Source organism: Aplidium turbinatum, chromosome 15 (genome assembly GCF_918807975.1).
Source record: "Aplidium turbinatum chromosome 15, kaAplTurb1.1, whole genome shotgun sequence".
Lineage (NCBI taxonomy): Eukaryota > Metazoa > Chordata > Ascidiacea > Aplousobranchia > Polyclinidae > Aplidium > Aplidium turbinatum.
In genome coordinates this window covers 15,669,564-15,687,721 of record NC_137486.1, presented here as the reverse complement: position 1 = coordinate 15,687,721, position 18,158 = coordinate 15,669,564, and the positions used below count along the sequence as shown (strand labels likewise).

The 18,158-nt window shown below is 36.8% G+C and overlaps 3 protein-coding genes across 4 annotated transcripts in view; 2 read left to right on the top strand and 1 right to left on the bottom strand.

Annotated features, from left to right (window-relative positions):
• The window catches only part of LOC145784149 (AP-1 complex subunit beta-1-like), a 71,449-nt gene that overhangs the window by 35,667 nt on the left and 17,624 nt on the right, over window positions 1-18,158 (bottom strand). The window contains exon 18 of the mRNA XM_082595906.1: window positions 16,356-16,501. Within this exon, the coding sequence (XP_082452032.1) occupies window positions 16,356-16,501 (146 nt within the window). The remainder of the gene's footprint in view (window positions 1-16,355; window positions 16,502-18,158) is intronic.
• On the top strand, window positions 3,023-7,892 carry LOC145784154 (uncharacterized). Its single transcript, XM_082595913.1, has 9 exons — window positions 3,023-3,136; window positions 3,578-3,726; window positions 4,309-4,489; window positions 4,747-4,925; window positions 5,210-5,375; window positions 5,513-5,544; window positions 5,746-5,844; window positions 6,473-6,641; window positions 7,199-7,892. The coding sequence occupies exons 1-9, from the start codon at window positions 3,073-3,075 to the stop codon at window positions 7,282-7,284; spliced, it is 1,125 nt and encodes a 374-aa protein (XP_082452039.1). The 5' UTR covers window positions 3,023-3,072; the 3' UTR covers window positions 7,285-7,892.
• LOC145784153 (uncharacterized) lies at window positions 9,929-16,786 on the top strand. Of its 2 annotated transcripts, XM_082595911.1 has the most exons (9): window positions 9,929-10,030; window positions 10,255-10,406; window positions 11,991-12,177; window positions 12,380-12,546; window positions 12,909-13,092; window positions 13,997-14,028; window positions 14,353-14,457; window positions 14,573-14,762; window positions 15,532-16,786. In XM_082595911.1, the coding sequence occupies exons 1-9, from the start codon at window positions 9,973-9,975 to the stop codon at window positions 15,615-15,617; spliced, it is 1,161 nt and encodes a 386-aa protein (XP_082452037.1). In that variant the 5' UTR covers window positions 9,929-9,972; the 3' UTR covers window positions 15,618-16,786. The 2 variants fall into 2 exon arrangements, with proteins under 2 accessions (XP_082452037.1, XP_082452038.1); XM_082595912.1 differs by lacking the exon at window positions 14,353-14,457.

Sequence of the window (18,158 nt, the reverse complement as noted above, 5' to 3'; positions counted from 1 at the left end):
GCGCAGGCAGTTTGTTAACCTTACGAAATACCAAGAACTATTCACAATCAAAAATACCGCAATGAAAACAAAAGTAACAGCTGAGTTCACACCAAAATGACCTTTGAACCAAAAACTAAACAAAATAGGAACGTTCCGAAACGCAAGCTATAACATGGACGACGTATGAAAATCTAATTCATCTTCGCGTGTTTCACAATTTAGACTACTTTATTAATCTTAAATCGCATGGAACTAGTCGTTAACTATAATTTTACTTAATCATCGACGAGCAAAATAAGGCGGGATGCAAATGAACGAGTTTGGGCAGCTGTGGCGTGCGTTTTAACGACGAATTTAAACTGAAAAAATATTATCATTTTAAAATGGAAAATTAAGAAATACGTCGGAAACTAACATGGCGATACAATTCCCATGAACACTTGCATTTTTCCCAAGTTTTCTTTCAGTTATATCATCTCCACTGCAACTTGTCACAATTACAAGGCATTTGACAAGTCATGCATACAACAAGAGCCTCCTCGGGTTATAAGGAACCTTGGTTTACGAACGAAAGTAACAGCTAAATATTTACAACAATCATGCCGTGATTTATTTTTCTGTTACTCTACGTTTTGTGTATCTATTCTACATTCAGTGTTTTTCTATTATATTCACTCGACATTACTCTACAGATGTTTTGCTAGCTGTATGTTTTCAATTTTCTGTTTCCCTTCTATTGCGGCCATATTCAAGGTTGTGAGCTCATTCACAACCGACTTGTTTCCAAGGAAGATGAAATACGATCGATATAACTTTTTCGTCGTTGGCAAGGCATGACGAAGAATCTCAGAACCTGTGCGTTTGAAGTAATTCGAGGAACCGAAAGTGTCTCGTAAATTTCCTTCGCAGTCTCTCAAAATATACTACACCGGTATAGGCAAAAATACGCAGCTAATCTTTATTATTTTACTAGACAGAAGAAATAGAAGCACATATTAATTGTAACAGAATTTACATTTTAGGCTTTGGCTTCTAATTCTTATATATTATAGATTTTTCCTTTGATAATAATGTCTCAAGGCGTATAATATGCTCTGTGAGCCAGCAAACTCAGCATGAAGTAGGTTCTTTCATGAAACAAAAATCTTTTAAAAAATGCACTGTCTGGCAGAAGGGTCTGCTACTATTCGGTGAGTCCGATTCGTTGAGTCCGATTCGGTGAGTTCCTAACCTCTAACCCTAACCCCAAACCCCTAACCCTAAAACGGCAATGATAATTAGGCTACGGTACCCGATAATTTAAAAAAAAAATTGAAAAAATCCCCCGTTAAGGGATCGGACTCACCGAATCAGACTCAACGAATCGGACTCACCGAATCGGACTCACCGAAACGGGCCATTCCGCTGGCAGAAAGAGGTGTCGAGAAATAAACTCTTCAGTTAGTCACCAACTGTCTGGTCACTTGTTCCATGAAAGGGTATAATAACAAGGGTTTTACGAAACGAAATTGTTTGAGTTTCGAAAGGAAATTCTTCACTGAGGAACTTATTTCGAAACGAAACTAGACAAGAAATTATCTTCGGTAACAAAATGTTTCGAAACTTTGAAAATATATTGATTTAAAAAAGCAACGGCTTGAACACGTTTCGTCGAAAAAACAGTAAGTGTAACAACATAAACATCATCTAAAAACTGCTTCAATTTGACAGGCCTATCAGTAGTAACAATCCTGTAGTCTCTAAGCAGACTCGATCGAAAAAGCAGAAGCGTGGTGGATGGTTCAAATTTTTCATGATGTAAAAAGTATTGAAATCGCTCTAGCAAAAAGTTTGTTTAAAGTGATTTTTATTAGGCTACATTAAATAACAAAGAAAGGATATTCAAAATATACAAAGTTTTGTAACCCGTTATTTTCTCGTGGAATTTAGTTTCAAGCGCAGTTTCGCGCGTGCACGACTTTTCATATTTTGACCTTTGCCTACTGAAGTGTACAAATAACGCAGAAACACAGTGGCGAAACATGAGCCACAAAAAAAAATTAATCGTATGAAATTGAATTTTTAAAGAAACTTAACCCAAACAAAAATAACTACGCTTTTTTTCCTTTTTCATTGTATGTTCCTTCGCAATTGTCTTGTACCGCATAAAGGCGCAATGCAATCACCTCGATACACCCAATCAGGATAAATTTATATTTAGCATAATAAAAGGAGTGCTGATGTTTTTCTTTCTTATAAGACTTGTAACACTAAGCCCTTGGGCACAGTTGGACAGTAACCAGCTGTCACGATACAAGGTAAAGAAAAAGGAGATTTGATGTCAATTAATAATGAATTAACATTCAAGCACGAAAAACTTTCTTCTAGCTAGCAGCTATTGACAATGAGCAGTTGCGAGCTTCTTTTTGAAACTGGAAATTATTTTTCTTCAGAGCTTCAAAAGATGGTGATTTTGTTCAAAAAACGTTTAAAAAAAGTTTTTTTTCATAAGTTGATAGCGTCGCAAAATGTCCTTGTCTCATTAAAGCGAAAATTGATGGAATTATTATTATAAAAGTCAAAGAAAGATTATCAAAAATCTATAAATTTCCAATCATGCTAATGTGAAAAAGCATGTATGGATTACAATTTGATACTAACAAAAGAAGATTGCCATGAAAATAAGCAAGTAAAGTTACTTTCAGGCTCGGCTTGAAAAAGGCAGATAGAGGAAATACAATATCACGAATGTTCGACTTGACCCAAGCTAGATTGATGTCAATTATCTTCATGTCGTGATAGCTTCCTGCTAGATTATACGCTTTGTAGCGCCGACAGCAAGACATGTAGAAAAAGCAAAAAGGATTGTTTTCAGATTTCTCTGTTCGGTACTTTCAAGAAAGCGCTGAAATGGTGTGGTTGCAAAATTGACATCGCTACAAATGTTGGATTTATCAAGTGTTTTCACACTGGAGCTCTTAATGCTGTAATAAGATAATTAGAATTGAGCTAAAACATGAGAAGGCCACAAGTTGTACAAAGTTTATGTTACAATGTTTCAGATTTTCAACGTAGTTAGTATTTTACTGAATGAATTTGTGAAGAAAAAAGATGAAACTTCAAAGTTGGACGACTTTGATGTTAATGCTAGTCGGAACTGCACAAATTATAGAAGGTATGTGTTGAGGATTTGTATTAATGTATTATGTTTTCATATATTGCGGCTAGTCCTTCATTCAATATCACAATTACAATGGATAAAGCGTTTGAGAAATAGCATAAGACGACGTGTGCAAGCCCATTTTTAAAAATTACATTCCCTTTTCAACATCATCGTTAGAAGTGTAACTTGTCATAAAATAGATTAGAAACATCACTACAGTTGATGTTTGAGTCTGCATTGAAGATATCGGACACTGCTTATAAATATATTAAAAATATTGAATAAAAGGTAGAACCCCTCCACGCTTGGAGTGGGAAAGAAAAAGGTTCAAAGGAAAATAAAAAAGACTTCACGTCAGCTTTAAAACTTTTCGTTTTTTTTTTTTTTATGAAAGAAAACTTATGAAAACATGGCTCTCCAGTGATTGAAGCAATGTTTCCATTTTGCATACAGCTTGTTTTCCCAATACCATCTGTGACAAAAAGAAAGACACAATCATTCAACTCGACGAAACCGTTTTACCAAGCGAAATTGTCGAAGGAGGACGCACGTGGCATATCAAGCCAAGCCTTCAACCGTTCAACGCCGTTCTAGCTTTCAAGGTTAGCAGACAAATGAATGTTTTCGAGTTTGCTTCATTTCCTTGGTAACTCAATGGAAACGTGAAAAGACAAAATGCACCGAAAATATGCAAAGTCACGATTGTTGTGTGAAGGTTAATGTAATTCGTCAACAAGGTAAAAATTACCGCTGCGTAAAAATAACCAGACCACTTTTCAAAACCATTTTTCGAAAAGTGTAGCAGTAAACAGAGAAATACATGTTTAACTGCAATGAAATTACTGAAGCTATGCTGCTCTCAAACTTTGGGTTCGGGCACTCATTTATCAGCGCACACCATGAAACATAATGACGTTTGTATGGGACTGATTCTGACTGGCGCTGTGTTTGCGACTTGCGTTGATCATTTAGTTTTGCTGTCTTCTTTTGTAAGTTGAGCACTGGACACTGAAAGATGGCGTTGGTATACCACAATTACCACACACTACCCCGAAACGTTCTTGACGGTTGATTCGGCTTTCATCCTTCACTCACAAGTAAACTTACAGTCTAAAAATCACTGGAGTCAACAAAAATCAATAAGACAATAAGGCTATTCTAATCAGTGTTGTAATTTGCATTAGAATTTCTCTTCTTTGAATACATCCGTGCTGGTTCTAACGTACAAAGAAGAAGAAAGCTCAATCAATTATTATTATGGAAATTTGACGGATTTTGAAGTTGTGGTTGAAAATGTAGCTGATGTCGTTATATACGTTCCCATCACTGCGGAAAACAATGCCGAGTTTGTGCTCAACTATTACAGTGAGTCTATTGTTGGCAGTTAAATCGTCCGGTCTATAAACGGCGGTTTTATGTGGAAAAATACTCTTTGTGGGTTTTTTTTGGCACAAAATGCCGAATAAAAAATATATAACAGTCACTTAACAAACCAGCATGCAATTTAAACTTTGTAAAGTTTGTACCAGCAGTCGTATATTTATTCAACAAAAGTCAATTACCAAAATCTCTACACTTCTGCTTCTGACAAAGAACTTTTTTTTCTCTGTTTCAATTACCAGCTGGGTGCGAGATTCTCTCTTCTGCGACCGACCAAATAAACGCGTTATCACCAGGAAAGTTTTCGAGAGATGAAGAAGAGATGGTTTGCTGGTTTGTTCAGCCAAGTGACATCGATGACAGAAAAAGGATTTATTACAGCATTAAAGATGTCGCTTTAAACGAGGGACAAAAGCTAGTGGTAAGTAAAACATAAGCAAGCGAAATAAATAGCTGTAAACTATACCCTCATGATCAACACCCAGAGCTTCAAAATATGACGTATAACGCGAATTTTTATTTATTACGGCATACTCATAAAGGAAAGTCCCGGAATTAAGTGAGAAACATTAGCATGACAACAAAAAACAACAATGGTATGGTAATCTTGTAGTGTATCTGTATATGCAATGCACTTTTTTATGAAAGCTAAAGCCATTCAGTGTTTCAACTCGCAAGTCGCAACTTATAACCTTCGTTAAACAGATATGGGATGTACACACCATGTCAGTTATTGCAGAAGCAGAAGACGGCAGCGCATATCAACTCGTTGGTGTGGAGACCGAAGAACACCAAACAGTCGTCATTGATCTCATTTGCACACAAGACTTTTGCAGTAGAAAGCTGAATTCATATCTGGTCTCTTACTATGGTACGCAGTAAGCAAAAATAAGTTTATGTACAACTGAAAACGTATTTTGTGGTTTGGTATCGGGATTGTGTCAAAATTCGGTTTTCATAACGAACAATCAATGACAAAAGTTTAACAAGCGGTGTTTAAATTTTCAGCTATGACAGAAGAAGACGTTACATGCATTGAAGTGAGTATTGTTCATGTGCAGTCAAACTCGGATGTGTTAAATCAGTGTTTTTGCTTTTTGCTCATTAGTTTATCATGACTTGCACTCCTCATCTCTTTCTGCCTAATCCAGCACAGCGAACAGATGTGATGCATCATGTACTACAGCTAGTCAGCGTTTTTCCACAAGCAAGAAAGTAACAAAAAACTTTATACTGAAAAGTTGCAGACAAAATGCGACGAAAAAGAGAACTTCACGACAGGATGCAATGTCACCTGTCCGGCATTTGAAAACATGATCACAATGGAATATAGCGCTGAGGTAAGGCATATGACCTTTACATAATGGTAATAAAACACAATTAGAACATCCGGACAAAGTACACCACGGTGGTGTTCTTTCTCGTGGAAGCAATGTTTGATTTCTTGCACGCCATGGCTAATGAGAAAGACCATCAGCATTTTCATGAGCGATACTGCCATTAAACTATTGCACGTCTTTCATTTGAACACATTTTGAATGTTTGACTCTTAATTTTGTTTCACGTGTTAACTGTCAATAGATACAGTCTTGCTCATCTTTCGAATGATCTTTGATGTTAAAGGCTGCAATCAAATTCAATTTCTTTTCTGAAAACTTAGTCTGAACATGACGACTAACAACAGGAAGTGCTCCACTTGTACCATCACGATAATAAAAAAAAGTCTTTTACATTTTTACAACGGCATAATCAATCCACATTCTTATTAAAAGATAACAATCTCGACTCGCACAATGCGGTACGATAACACGTATCGGCCTACAATATTAATTAAAAAGTTTTCACTTCAGCAATTTTCATCGCTTCTTTCATACCTTCAAGTACAGATTTGTTTCCATAAATAAAGTTGTCGCATCTCACACTAAAAGTTTGAAAAATAAAGATGTAACCAAATTACCCTTTTTAAAGATCAATGGTGCGCTCTTAAGAAAAGAAAACTTACGAGAAGAAGAAGAGGAGGAAGAAACACGACCTGCTAAGCGTCGTAGACGATGTCCACTCCCTAAGCCACTTTGCAGATGCAACGTCGCGGTTGATAAAAAAGCGTTTTGTGATTTGGAAGTGAAATGCTTAGAGTGTAAGTATTAATATGGGGTTTTGTTATATGCAACAAAAAAGATAAGCAAATGGAGCCATCCCAGCTAAATGTATTGATCCTATTTGAATTACTTAGCTGTTTCTGAATTTATAATTGTCGCAGTAAGTAAGACTAATTTTCCTATCTGCGATAAGTAAAACAACAATGAAATTCCCATTCCTAATAAACTCATAGATTAGCAACAAGATCATTGTATTAAGAAAGCGATGAATTCCAAGCTTGAGCTAAATGCAGTTTAATAGAATTTCATCAAATGGAAGACAACTAAAATAACGTGTCAAACAAAAATGCATATTATTTAAATGTACGACTTTTCGTGCTTGCAGATAGAAAGTATGTGTGATGCTTTAAAACAAAGATTAAAACTTTCAAAATACTTGCATGAGCGCCCGCCTGGTACGAGACTTAAACTGTTACCGAAGTCCAAACTTTCCGGTCACATGACTAATAAAACGAGTCTGGCAATTTTGCAGACCTGCCCTTTATTTAGCGATTTATTTAGATCTGTGTTGATATGATGTGCATAATTTTTTCAGTGACTCAGTGCACATTCGCCTGCATCTTCCACAAGCTGACGACATGCATAAGAATCACGATTCTCAATTCATTGAAGCTCTTTTAGAGGTCAGAAGCTTCAAAGCAAAAGCTGAAAACTGCCAACCATATGAAAAAGGTGTACAAGCCGCATCGTTGGACAGCAAAGACGAACGCTTGTCATCCTATGGCTGCAACTTTGGAATAGAATGACAAATTTGCAAAACAATCTAAGAAGACACTGTTGAAGATTAAAGATTTATTGAGTTTGTTTATTATACTTAACCGAGACAAACATTAACATACGCAACCGATAAAAATAAATAAATGGTATTTTTTAAAGTGCATTATCGCTAGAAGCGAACTGTGTAAACTTTCAAAATTCCGATTTAAATACCGTTCAGAAAACAAACACGTCTTAAATTTCAAAGAACTGCTGTGTTGATGTGGCATTGTAAATAGAAAATAGGCTTTCGCCATGCTATCCACGTATTTTTGTTTTTTTTGTATTGAGTGCAATTTGTGTGGCTTAACATGTCATCAGCGAGAATAAGCTTGCCAATAAACAAGACATAAACCTTTTTATTTACGCTACAAATAAGAAGACAAGGAATCTACTTTAAGGAGCATGACATGTCATAATTTATCTTTCCATCATCTTGTGTAGAGCAATATTTTAATTGATTTTTTTCAAGTTTCAATTGTACAAATAAACTTAACTGAAACTTGTGCAATTAGAGATTGAGTATTGCCTGTGGTTAAACGTGCCCAACTGAACGCATATTTAGGTTCCTTTTAGTTCAAAGGTATCTTCAAGCTACAACACAGCAAGTATTTAGAAAATAATTACAAGGCAAAAATCAGTTGGGGAGTAATTGCATGGCGGGATGGAAAAACGGTGTAATCGGGTGTCTACAAAGATTTTCGTTCTTACGTCTATTTACACTGAATGGACACTGACGACGAAAACACGCAAATTGCAGGTTTCAAGGTGATGGTACAGCATTGGCAGTGAGTGTGTGGATTTAGGAGAAAAGGAATGCTTGACTGAGCAAAAAAATGTACATTTTTGATCAATACCGCGATTTCTGACAGCTTGAAGTTACGTCTACTTGTGCAGACGGGACAAATTGAATTTATTTATTTTGAAAGAACAATTAAACAAAAGAGTCAAAACATGTATCACGAAACCTAGTGTATGGAATCATCAACAAACAACAGCACCACAACTACAAACAGACTCCCAATCATCAACGTCGGTGACTACGTCTGCGTTCGTGGTTCGAACCTTCACAACAACATTGCTGAGGTTGCGATTTAGAGGATTTCATAGCCAAAGCATTGACGCTCCCTCAGGCAATCAATCACGTTGTACAGTGTACACTTGCCTTCGCCGGTCAGAACACGAACAGTTTTAAGATCGTAGCTTCATGTGAATATTTCAACTTTAACATAAGCCACAAAACGTGTAGGCTACCGCATGGTGTGCACATGACCATGAAACAGAAAAAAGTCGGCTTGAATTGGCGAAAGGGTGCGGGAATTTAGTGAATATTAGGGTGACAACCACGCATACGCTTCGTGGTTGTGTAATAGTATTGTTAACCTTTCAAACGTAACTTTTATAGATCTTAATCACTTTGCTTTGAGGTGCCAATGGTGGCGTAAAAGTTGGGCATACGTAAACGTTTAGCAGGCAAGCTTCTCTTGCTCGGCCAGATCATCGGTCAGTCAAACGAAGAAGCTTGATTGCCGGTAGCATCAAATTTTATGTCTCACTGGCATGCATGGGTAAGAAGACATTTTTTTTTATAAAGTAAACGTGAGGTTAAGCAATTTTATATGTATCGCTATCTGCCAACAAACAAACAACACTGATTAGTATCTAGCAGAACTTGGTCTACTGCTTCATAACCACATTACCACAGGCTTTCATTAATACCAACAAAGAATATTCATAATGTTTTCATATGAATATTCATATGAATTGAACAGCAAAAAAACCTCATAAAAAGATCAGACTTGAATGTGATCATAAAATATCCACAAAAAGATCACGTTTCGATATTATTTTTCTAAAATTTAAAAATACAAGACGCCAAAACCTAAACATACTCCACGTTTTTAGCAACCAATTGAGTGCTCAATGTAGTATCTTGAATTGACAGAATGTCACCATGAGATATAATACATCAAAAGATCAAATACTTGAAACGAGTCAAATAAAATCATTGACAAAAAATAAAGCTGACAGAGCGGCTATTCCTGTTCGAAAATTTTACGAAACAAAGCAACACTTTGATAAGAGTTGACGAGTTTCGTCAAAGGGATGCTATTAAGTAACAGCTCAAACAAGAAGATTTAAATTTTTGCTGAAATTTTTACTGCGAAATGTCCGCATTCTGATAACATGAATCCTCATTCTAATAAAACGACCACAGGTGAGAAGTGTGCAGCCGCAGCTATGGTTTAGTTCAACGTTACCAGATGACATTTTAAACTAATTAAAAGTGTGCATATTCTTTCGACTTCGTTTTTATATTTAGCAGATCCTCGGAATATTTTTAAACGTTGCTTGTAATTCAGAGGAGAAAGCAACGAATTTGGCCTAAGGGAGATTTGACCATACGATAGCATTGCATTAAATATAATACAAAAACAATGGAAAAAAGGAAAATTAGTTCAAAGGCAAGCTATACAGCGCAGCAGTATAACTTGGGTTAACTTTTGATCGGAAACTCTGTTGACACTACAGGATAGATAGACGGATAGAACGATGAAGAATATCGCCACATTGCTGCTTTTGTCTTCTATTGTGGGTCAAGTGATATCAGGTGAATAGCAAATGCTTGTTCTTTTAGTATTTTTGGAAATGTATTTGCAATAAATCTTCTGCAAACATCTTTTATAAAGATCACAGAATAAAGTTGATCGTATAATGAGATCAGGTACAAATGTATAACTCAAGAAAAAAATAGACGACTCTCTGTGATAATTTTTGACGCTTAAACATGAAGAGCTGAACAAAAATATTAAAGTCAGGCTTTATTCTTCTTAGAATGCATTTACAATACCCGGTGTAACGGGGTGAGAGGAACTATAAACCAATCAGGATCCAGGGTTTCCCTTTTGGAAAGAACACTATCCCGGCATCGTTGGTGGATCATTGAGCCAAGCAACGCCAAAGGAACAGTATTGCTCGCGTTCAAGGTAAAATCTCGAAGATATCGATAAAAACTGCACCACAAAAATTCGTGTGTGAAGCTATTTAATATAAAATCCTTAGTACCGGCATAAAGCACAGAAAAAGTTCTTTTTTTGCATATCTGAAAAAATCTTAATTTTAACAACCACGTAACTGGAATAATGTAAGTTTGTAAAAATACACACTATCATTATAGATTATTATTAGAGAAAAATAACATCAAGTCTTTATCAATTGAACATTTTTGCAATACCTTATTTTGCATTGATTTGATAAAAATTTATCGCAAAAACGTGGCCCGAAATTTCTTATCAGATTACGCCTCCACAATCCACATGGCAAGAAAACGAATCCTTTTTACAATAACACAGCGTAAATAAAATCTGATTTGTCGGCTGGATAAAATTTCATCAATTCCAAAGCAGGGTAAACTTGATTTTTATCTAAAATGCGCAAACGTATTCTTACAATACAAGTATCGCAGCGAAGTTAGCATATCTGCTTAATAGTGTGCACCGTACTACGTTAGCATCACATCATATACGTTTTAAAAGATAAGAGCGAATAAATTCCTTGTGACACCTCGGGATACCGATACACCTTGGATTTTGGAAGATTTAGAAAGCGTCTTTGAACATTGTAATTGTAATAAAAGTGTTGATCATTGCTATTTTTAGAATAGCTTAACTGATTGGTAGAATATATTGGAAATAAAGTAACTCGTTTCAACAAAAGCCAAGAGTTTAACTTCATCATTTAGAATTGACCTGATGTTCACATTATCTAAAATGGAAAAAAGACCCCTTAAATTTTGTAGAGCCACCTCCTTAGATAAAAATGAGCGACACTTGTTGATCACAATGACGTAACCAGAGTGGGTTTTTTGAGTGGACATTTGTTACAACCCTTGTTTGTTTGGTGAAGTTTCCAAATTAGTTGGCAATCTATTATAACAGAGATCTGATCGATTCCATCAACTGATGCTTTGAGATTTCCGCTAACCGCACGCAAAATTTACATACAGCAAATAAAGCCAACGTGGCAATAGCGCAAGACCACTTCTGTTGGTAATTTAAAAGTTTTGAAATGCACTTGAGAAAAGCATAAATTTTACACAAATAAAAGTGTTTGGTATGATGATGACTCGTCATAATAAAGCTCTTTAACTTATTGGACGATGTTTAATGTTGTAGTGAAGATCATGACACAATTCAATTCACTAAAAAAGCTGTTTTTGTAACAATACGAAACCCACTTACACGGCGTTGATCATGATAAAAAAATTCATTAGTGTTTCTGGTTCTGGCTGTATGTAGACTACAAGAATAAGATGCATAGTTTGACGGTTTTTGCTTCTTTATTATGATGAACGCCATGTTCTAACTGGATTTCGTCCGCTTATAATAGCAATGGGCAAAAATTGTTCATAAACTATCTAATGTGACGCTATACTGATGTCAAATTATAATTAAATCTCACTCAACTCAGTAGTCGGTGTTTGAGTTTTCAGACGTTGCGAAGAAATGCCAACTTGCCATTGTAGCCGAGCATGTTGATGCTAAATATTCTCATTAATTTTTTTTTTGCAGAATTTTCGCTCAACGAACTCACAAAGAGTGACAGTGCACGTCCACAAGCGGAATGGTGCGCGAGAAACAAGGATCTTCAGTGGTGCGCAAGGAAATTTCGAAATAATCGAAACCGATGCGTGGAATGTAACGATTAACGCGACAGTCGGTTTCGGAAAGAATACAAATTTTACTTTGCATTTCTACGGTGAGGATTAATTTTATATCAAAGCAATAGATTAGCATCAATAAATCTGCAATAACAACACGGAGATCAGTTTGCGCTACTTTCTCGAGTAAATATTTTTTAAAATCAAACTTGAACTCGAATAAAACTCGATCGAATTTGCAACCGTTTGTGGGGAACGGGATCATCAGTTCAAAACTTGACCTGGTCATTTTTACTGCAGGTGACTGTGAAGTGACTCAGCAAAACCCAATCGTATACCCTGACGACGTAAGGCACACGAAGAAACAGACTACTTGCTTCATCATCGCTCCACAAATACAAGACAATGTCAACCGTGTGTACTTCACATTAAGGAACATATGGCTTCCTGAAGGCGTTGGCATTAAAGTAAGCCGAAGCGAATGTCACTTTTCCAAATAACCGTATGATCTGTTTTATAGCAACCCGTTCAGCCAACCGATTGGACGATTACTTGTTGAAACCACGCACATTTGAATAGTCTAAGTAAACTTATGAAAAGCTCGGCAAATCGAGTTAGTATGATATATACCTGGTGGTAATTCAACAACTTTAAAGCAGCAAGCCACTTCAACTAAAGATTCTTCCATCGGGGAGAAGAGGGCTATCAGGGGTTCAACCTACTCCCCTCTCCATCGCCAAACAGGGGCACGATAGCGTTTTTCACGCTTCAACAAAGTACCCAGCCACGGTTTGTTTGTCTCACTTAATCATTTGTGCCTCGGGTTTAGATGACAGACGTTCACACATCTGAAGTCATATCGCTCATCGAAGACGTGCAAGATCCAGTCAACGTGGCAGTGGAGTCGAAGACAGTTAACGGGGGAATTAACAGCTACTATGTGATGCTCGAACTGACATGTTCCTCAAAACTATGTGATCACACGCAGGCTGCATACTTGGCCTCCCACCATGGTAAGCAATTTAAACATGGACGAGCAATTGATATTATTTGACAAACAAGTCCAAGACTTGTTGATGCACGGACCCTTGAATTCCCCCTACAGTAATTAGCTGGCCATGACTGGAAATCACGACACTAAAAGTTGTCAAGCATCACTCGCATACTTGTAAGCAAAAGACCATCCTGAAAATCAGCCAAATTTTTAAAAACGACAAATAAGCAATTTTTTTTTATCGCAATGACAGTTGAGTGATGGCGTGGGCTGTGGACTTAATGCCAGATATTAGCATTAACCTTCTAATAAGGAAAGTTATTAAAAATGTAAAAATATGATTAAAAATACATGCCAAACCCCGTTCTCAACTCTTTAATCTCTTGTTGTTTAAACACATACAAACAAATCGATACAAAGTCCATATATAGCATCTGCACTTGCCTAATAGTTATAGCCCACAACTTGTGCAGCTCCTGCTGCATAGCATGGGGCACAACTTTCGTAATCACGTTCTGAACAGGTGAAAAGCACCGATTTTACAATAATGTACAAGAAAACAGTGGACATAATCGCTTTGGAGTGAAATTGTTGTGAGAAGAAGCGTTGTAATGCGTGATTATCCTAATTAATTTGTGATGTTTCTCCTAAGCTTATCAAGCTGGTACAACATTGCACCTCCTCTTACATTAGATTGGTATTTTATGAAATGCTTTTCATGCACAGTATGCAAATTAAATTGAAGTTTTTGGAACAACAGTTGAAAGCGTACAAGATTCCAAACTGTACGCGCCTGCATGCACCTTTACAACTATAAATGGAAAGGGAGACACACACAAAAAAATGAAACCAATAGGTCAAAACAAAAATAAAGTCAAATTAATGTGTACTGACACTAACATACTATTTTTATTTCTTTTCAGTAATGAACAAACACGACATTTGGTGTATCGAAGTACGTAAGTTTTAAGATATAGAAATCTAACGATTGCAATGAACTTTAGGGCGCACCGTTTTGAAAGTATTACGTCATAGACACTTTATGCTCAGCACGTATGAAAGCAGTAAAAATAATAAACGCGCTATCATAGATTTATCTGAAATGCTATGATTGCGTTATGAGAATCTAAAACTGCGCAAGAGGTCAAATGGCTCGTTAAATTTGATATATCAAAAATACCGTGTGATGCAACGCAAGCAGCTTTTTGTTCGGCTAATTAGCTTCCGCCTACTTTTAGGGCGATGGCAAAAAATGTAAATCTTACCATTCTTTTCAAAGGCTCAAAAATTATGCCACAAGAAGAAGCAAAGTGGGCCTCGCGCGTGGTGCGACAAGGCTTGCCCCGCCCTCGACGCAATGTCTGAGCAAGAATATATGTTTGAAGTGAGTTATTTTAACCTTTATCTTCAAACGCTGCTGCGCAGTGTCCTTAATCATACGAAAAAGGTAAAATCTTAAAAGAAGTGATAACTGTGAATCGTCTTTGATTGCATTTCAGTCGAGATTGTTGCAAACCCACGTGGAAGACACAACGGTCGTTGTTGAGACTCAAACGGTTCAATCATCTGCTCCGGCAAGAAAACGGAAGTTAAGATGTCCGGACATACTACCTCAGAGAAACTGTCGCTGCGACCGAGATCCTAAAGATGATAGAGATTTTTGTAATCCGAAAAGGAAATGCATTAAAGGTGAGAAAATTAAAATCTTGGAAATTCGTGTTGACGCCCAAATTTTGGAAGAATCCTGGATATTCACTGAAGTCACAAGAAAAGCATTGAATTGTCCTATTACGGTGGCAAAAATGCTCTGGTCACTAAACTGTCACTGATGCATAAGTTGCTCTGAAGAAAATAAAAACACCACCATTTCCACATGACAAATACCATGAGCTGATCGCAATGAAGACACATTGGCGACATTCGTAAAGAGCATGCTCAACTTGTTGACTTCGGTTATGACACGAGAATGACATGGTATAAGTGTTTAAAATACTTGCGGCCTTTGATAAAAGAACTATTCCATCATTAACTGGACAGTTCTTACGCCCGTTAACTATTTCAATAACATTCAGAATTACATCTGCTTCTTGTTATATAATGACGTTTCAACAAATTTTACATTATCGCCCTCTTTCCAATTGCTGTCCTTGCCTTGACACAATACTTTCGTAAAAAAATATTCTGACAGCTTCCGTGCAAACTGTAGTATTTTTTTCAGCTTGTTAAACATTGATTTAAATGAAACATCTCTCATGTTTTTACTAGTCGCTGTAGTTCGATCTTCCGCAGTTGGAGAAATTTTTTTTGAAAAGGGCGACAGTGATGCGCTCAACACGTTAAAAGGTTCGAAAAATATCATTTCAGCTTAAAGTATAATTGCTTTGTTGTCATTCACATATTAATGTTTGGCATTGCACTGCAGCAATACTAACGTTGTATTTACGTCAACTCTTTTCAGAAAAAGGTTGTTTGTGGAGATGCATTGTCACCAAGTTCACGAAGTGCATCAACATCCGACGCTTTGCGCCCCTGGTTCTGCTTTGAAGGCGCAAAACATCATCCCCACAAAAAGAGATATCGAACAACACAACGACCGCAAACCTGTTCATCTAACGTTGAAGAAAACGTCGATATTGTATGGACAATGCAATTGGCCAACGAAAGACGAAAAGCTCTTGACGAAACAAATCGTAAAAGTACTCGGATTGGTTGAGAAGAGTTTTGATTCAAATTAAGTTATTTGTCTTCTAGTGACATTTTCTTTAATGTACTACTGAATTTTTACCTTATTGCCTTCTTACAATCCTCTGCGCTCGTATAACTGCATATCAATCAAAACTAAACAAATCTCTTTATGATTAAAATAACACTTAAACCTTTGGTTTCACAAGACAAACTAACACAATTGACGAAAAGCAGCTTCAAACTAACCAGTACCCTCTGAAGATCACAAACATAGGGTGGTCTTCAAACAAAAAATAAATGTCGGTTGATGTGATATAAACATAACCAAACCTCCAACAATGGCATTGCACTCTACCTCATGTGAAGACAGTTTGCTGGTTGTCAGGATAACAAGAAACGGTTTCAATGATAATCTGGCTGGAAGTGTTTGTTGTTGGTATAACAAGCGTTTGTAGTAAATCCTTTTCGTAAATAAAGTTTGAAAAACAGAAGAGAATGATTGCATAAAAAACAACTATATGCCGATGTGTAACCACAAAAGCAGACACAAAGAACATTAAGACGGTCAAAACTCATAAAAAAATCCTTTCAGTGTACCTGTTTTTGTTGAACTGAATCGCGAATCCGCTCATCGGTTGCATGGCTTTGTTGTACAGCGTCATCACCATAAAAATCTCCTTCTGTCGTCGCTGGAAAGTTCCTTGAATTTCCAAACCCTTGGCCGCATTGGCCGCCAGCCAAACCTAAGGCAAAATAAGAAACTTGAAAGCAAAGGAGCGGAAGTAACTTGGTTTAAGTGACTTTTGCATGAAGGGAAAACGTGCCTTTCTTATGTAACATCCCTGTGTTCAGTGCCCTCCCAAATTCGCATTAGGCAGTGAAGGCACAAATAAGATATCTTGAAGATCAATCTGCTGTTGAAAGGAAATTCGTAAGCAAAATAACTTTTATCATTATGATGCAATTTAAGAACGATTTACTCAAAGACCATGTTTGCGTTGTGTATATCTTCAAAGAACAACTGCAAAACGAAGCTCCGATGCTTTTTTCATCATGCTGCATGGAAGTTTTTTTTACTATTTTGACATTTTCAGGGTCTATTAATTATAGTGTTTATGTCTGCATTTTAAGCGTCTATCATCTATGTGTATTTTATATCTCGTTAGCTGCACCAAAAGTCGCGAAAACGCCAGACTTTGCTAATTACTCCATACTTTTAGGCGCACACCACTTAGTCATTTGACGTCATGAAAGCTAATGCTATTTCTTAAACAAAGTAAAGTGCGTTGTAAAAAACTACAATGTAAATTATGCGGCTACTTAAAACAAGTTCAACTAATGATAGAATATTTTAAGGTACGACCAATGATATGCAAACACGTCGTTAAAATCTTACGACATTCTTAGCATAACATGGGTAAAGATACAGATTAAAGACGTGGTGGCTTTCCTACAAAAGTTAAGAGCAATATTTTTCTGCAGTCATCAAGGCGCATTATCTTCGAATAATACTCTTGAGCAATAACACGGGAAATTTCACTAGAAGTAAAAGTTTCAACAAGTGAAATTTTCAGCTCAAAATAGCTTCAAAGAACTTTTCAAGGTCTAGTCAGATACGTATGATGGAAAAAAAACAATTTCGACACTTTCGAATTATCATCTGGTTTGGGACCGTCCCGAGGCACAATCGTATATCGATATCGTAAACGATATCGCCCTGACATAAAGTTATTCAGCAAAAAAAGCAGAACAAGGCAGAAGTTCTCAACAGATGCTGATCGAATTATTCCAGGTGCGATACCTAGCCGCGTGTGCGCAGCTTTTGCGTAAACGCCCAGTTTCCAAAAGCTCTTTTACCAAGTATTTGCAAGTCACCACACGTTAAAATGATATAACTTATAAAAAACACGTTTAGTTAGCTAGAGACGTGGAACAACCCCAACAAATTTTATACATCAACTTGACACTTAAAGCAATCAAAGTAATGAAAAATGCCTATTCCACTTTGTAGTTATCACTTAGCCTTGTTCGTGTCATACGTCATGCCATCATGTCTTTAGGAGCGATCATGAGATAATTTCTTTAATAACAATGATGAAAGCAATGATGGCGAAGGCACCACTAGGTACGTGAGATATCACAAGCCTGACCACGGCTTCCTGAAGAATGTTAGACCCGTAACGTATGGTCAGACCAACGTGCAACAAACAATGCCTGCTTGGTTGATGGAACGCAGGTATGGAGAACATTGATGGCAATGCTGATATGTAGCAATCACCGCGGCTAAACGAAGCTTACTTTATGCAGCTACGATAAGTGGCGGCCAGTAGCATGTGGGCGTAATCGGCACTGATGAAGCCCACCAGGTTGAAACTGCTGTCTGCTTCTGCTATTTATTCC

Coding starts and splice junctions, on each gene's coding strand:
- LOC145784154 (XM_082595913.1), top strand. CDS start 3,073: ATGAAACTTCAAAGTTGGACGACTTTGATGTTAATGCTAGTCGGAACT. Junction 3,137..3,577: donor AACTGCACAAATTATAGAAG/GTATGTGTTGAG, acceptor TTTTGCATACAG/CTTGTTTTCCCAATACCATC. Junction 4,926..5,209: donor ACGAGGGACAAAAGCTAGTG/GTAAGTAAAACA, acceptor TTCGTTAAACAG/ATATGGGATGTACACACCAT.
- LOC145784153 (XM_082595911.1), top strand. CDS start 9,973: ATGAAGAATATCGCCACATTGCTGCTTTTGTCTTCTATTGTGGGTCAA. Junction 13,093..13,996: donor ATACTTGGCCTCCCACCATG/GTAAGCAATTTA, acceptor ATTTCTTTTCAG/TAATGAACAAACACGACATT. Junction 14,763..15,531: donor GAAAAGGAAATGCATTAAAG/GTGAGAAAATTA, acceptor AACTCTTTTCAG/AAAAAGGTTGTTTGTGGAGA.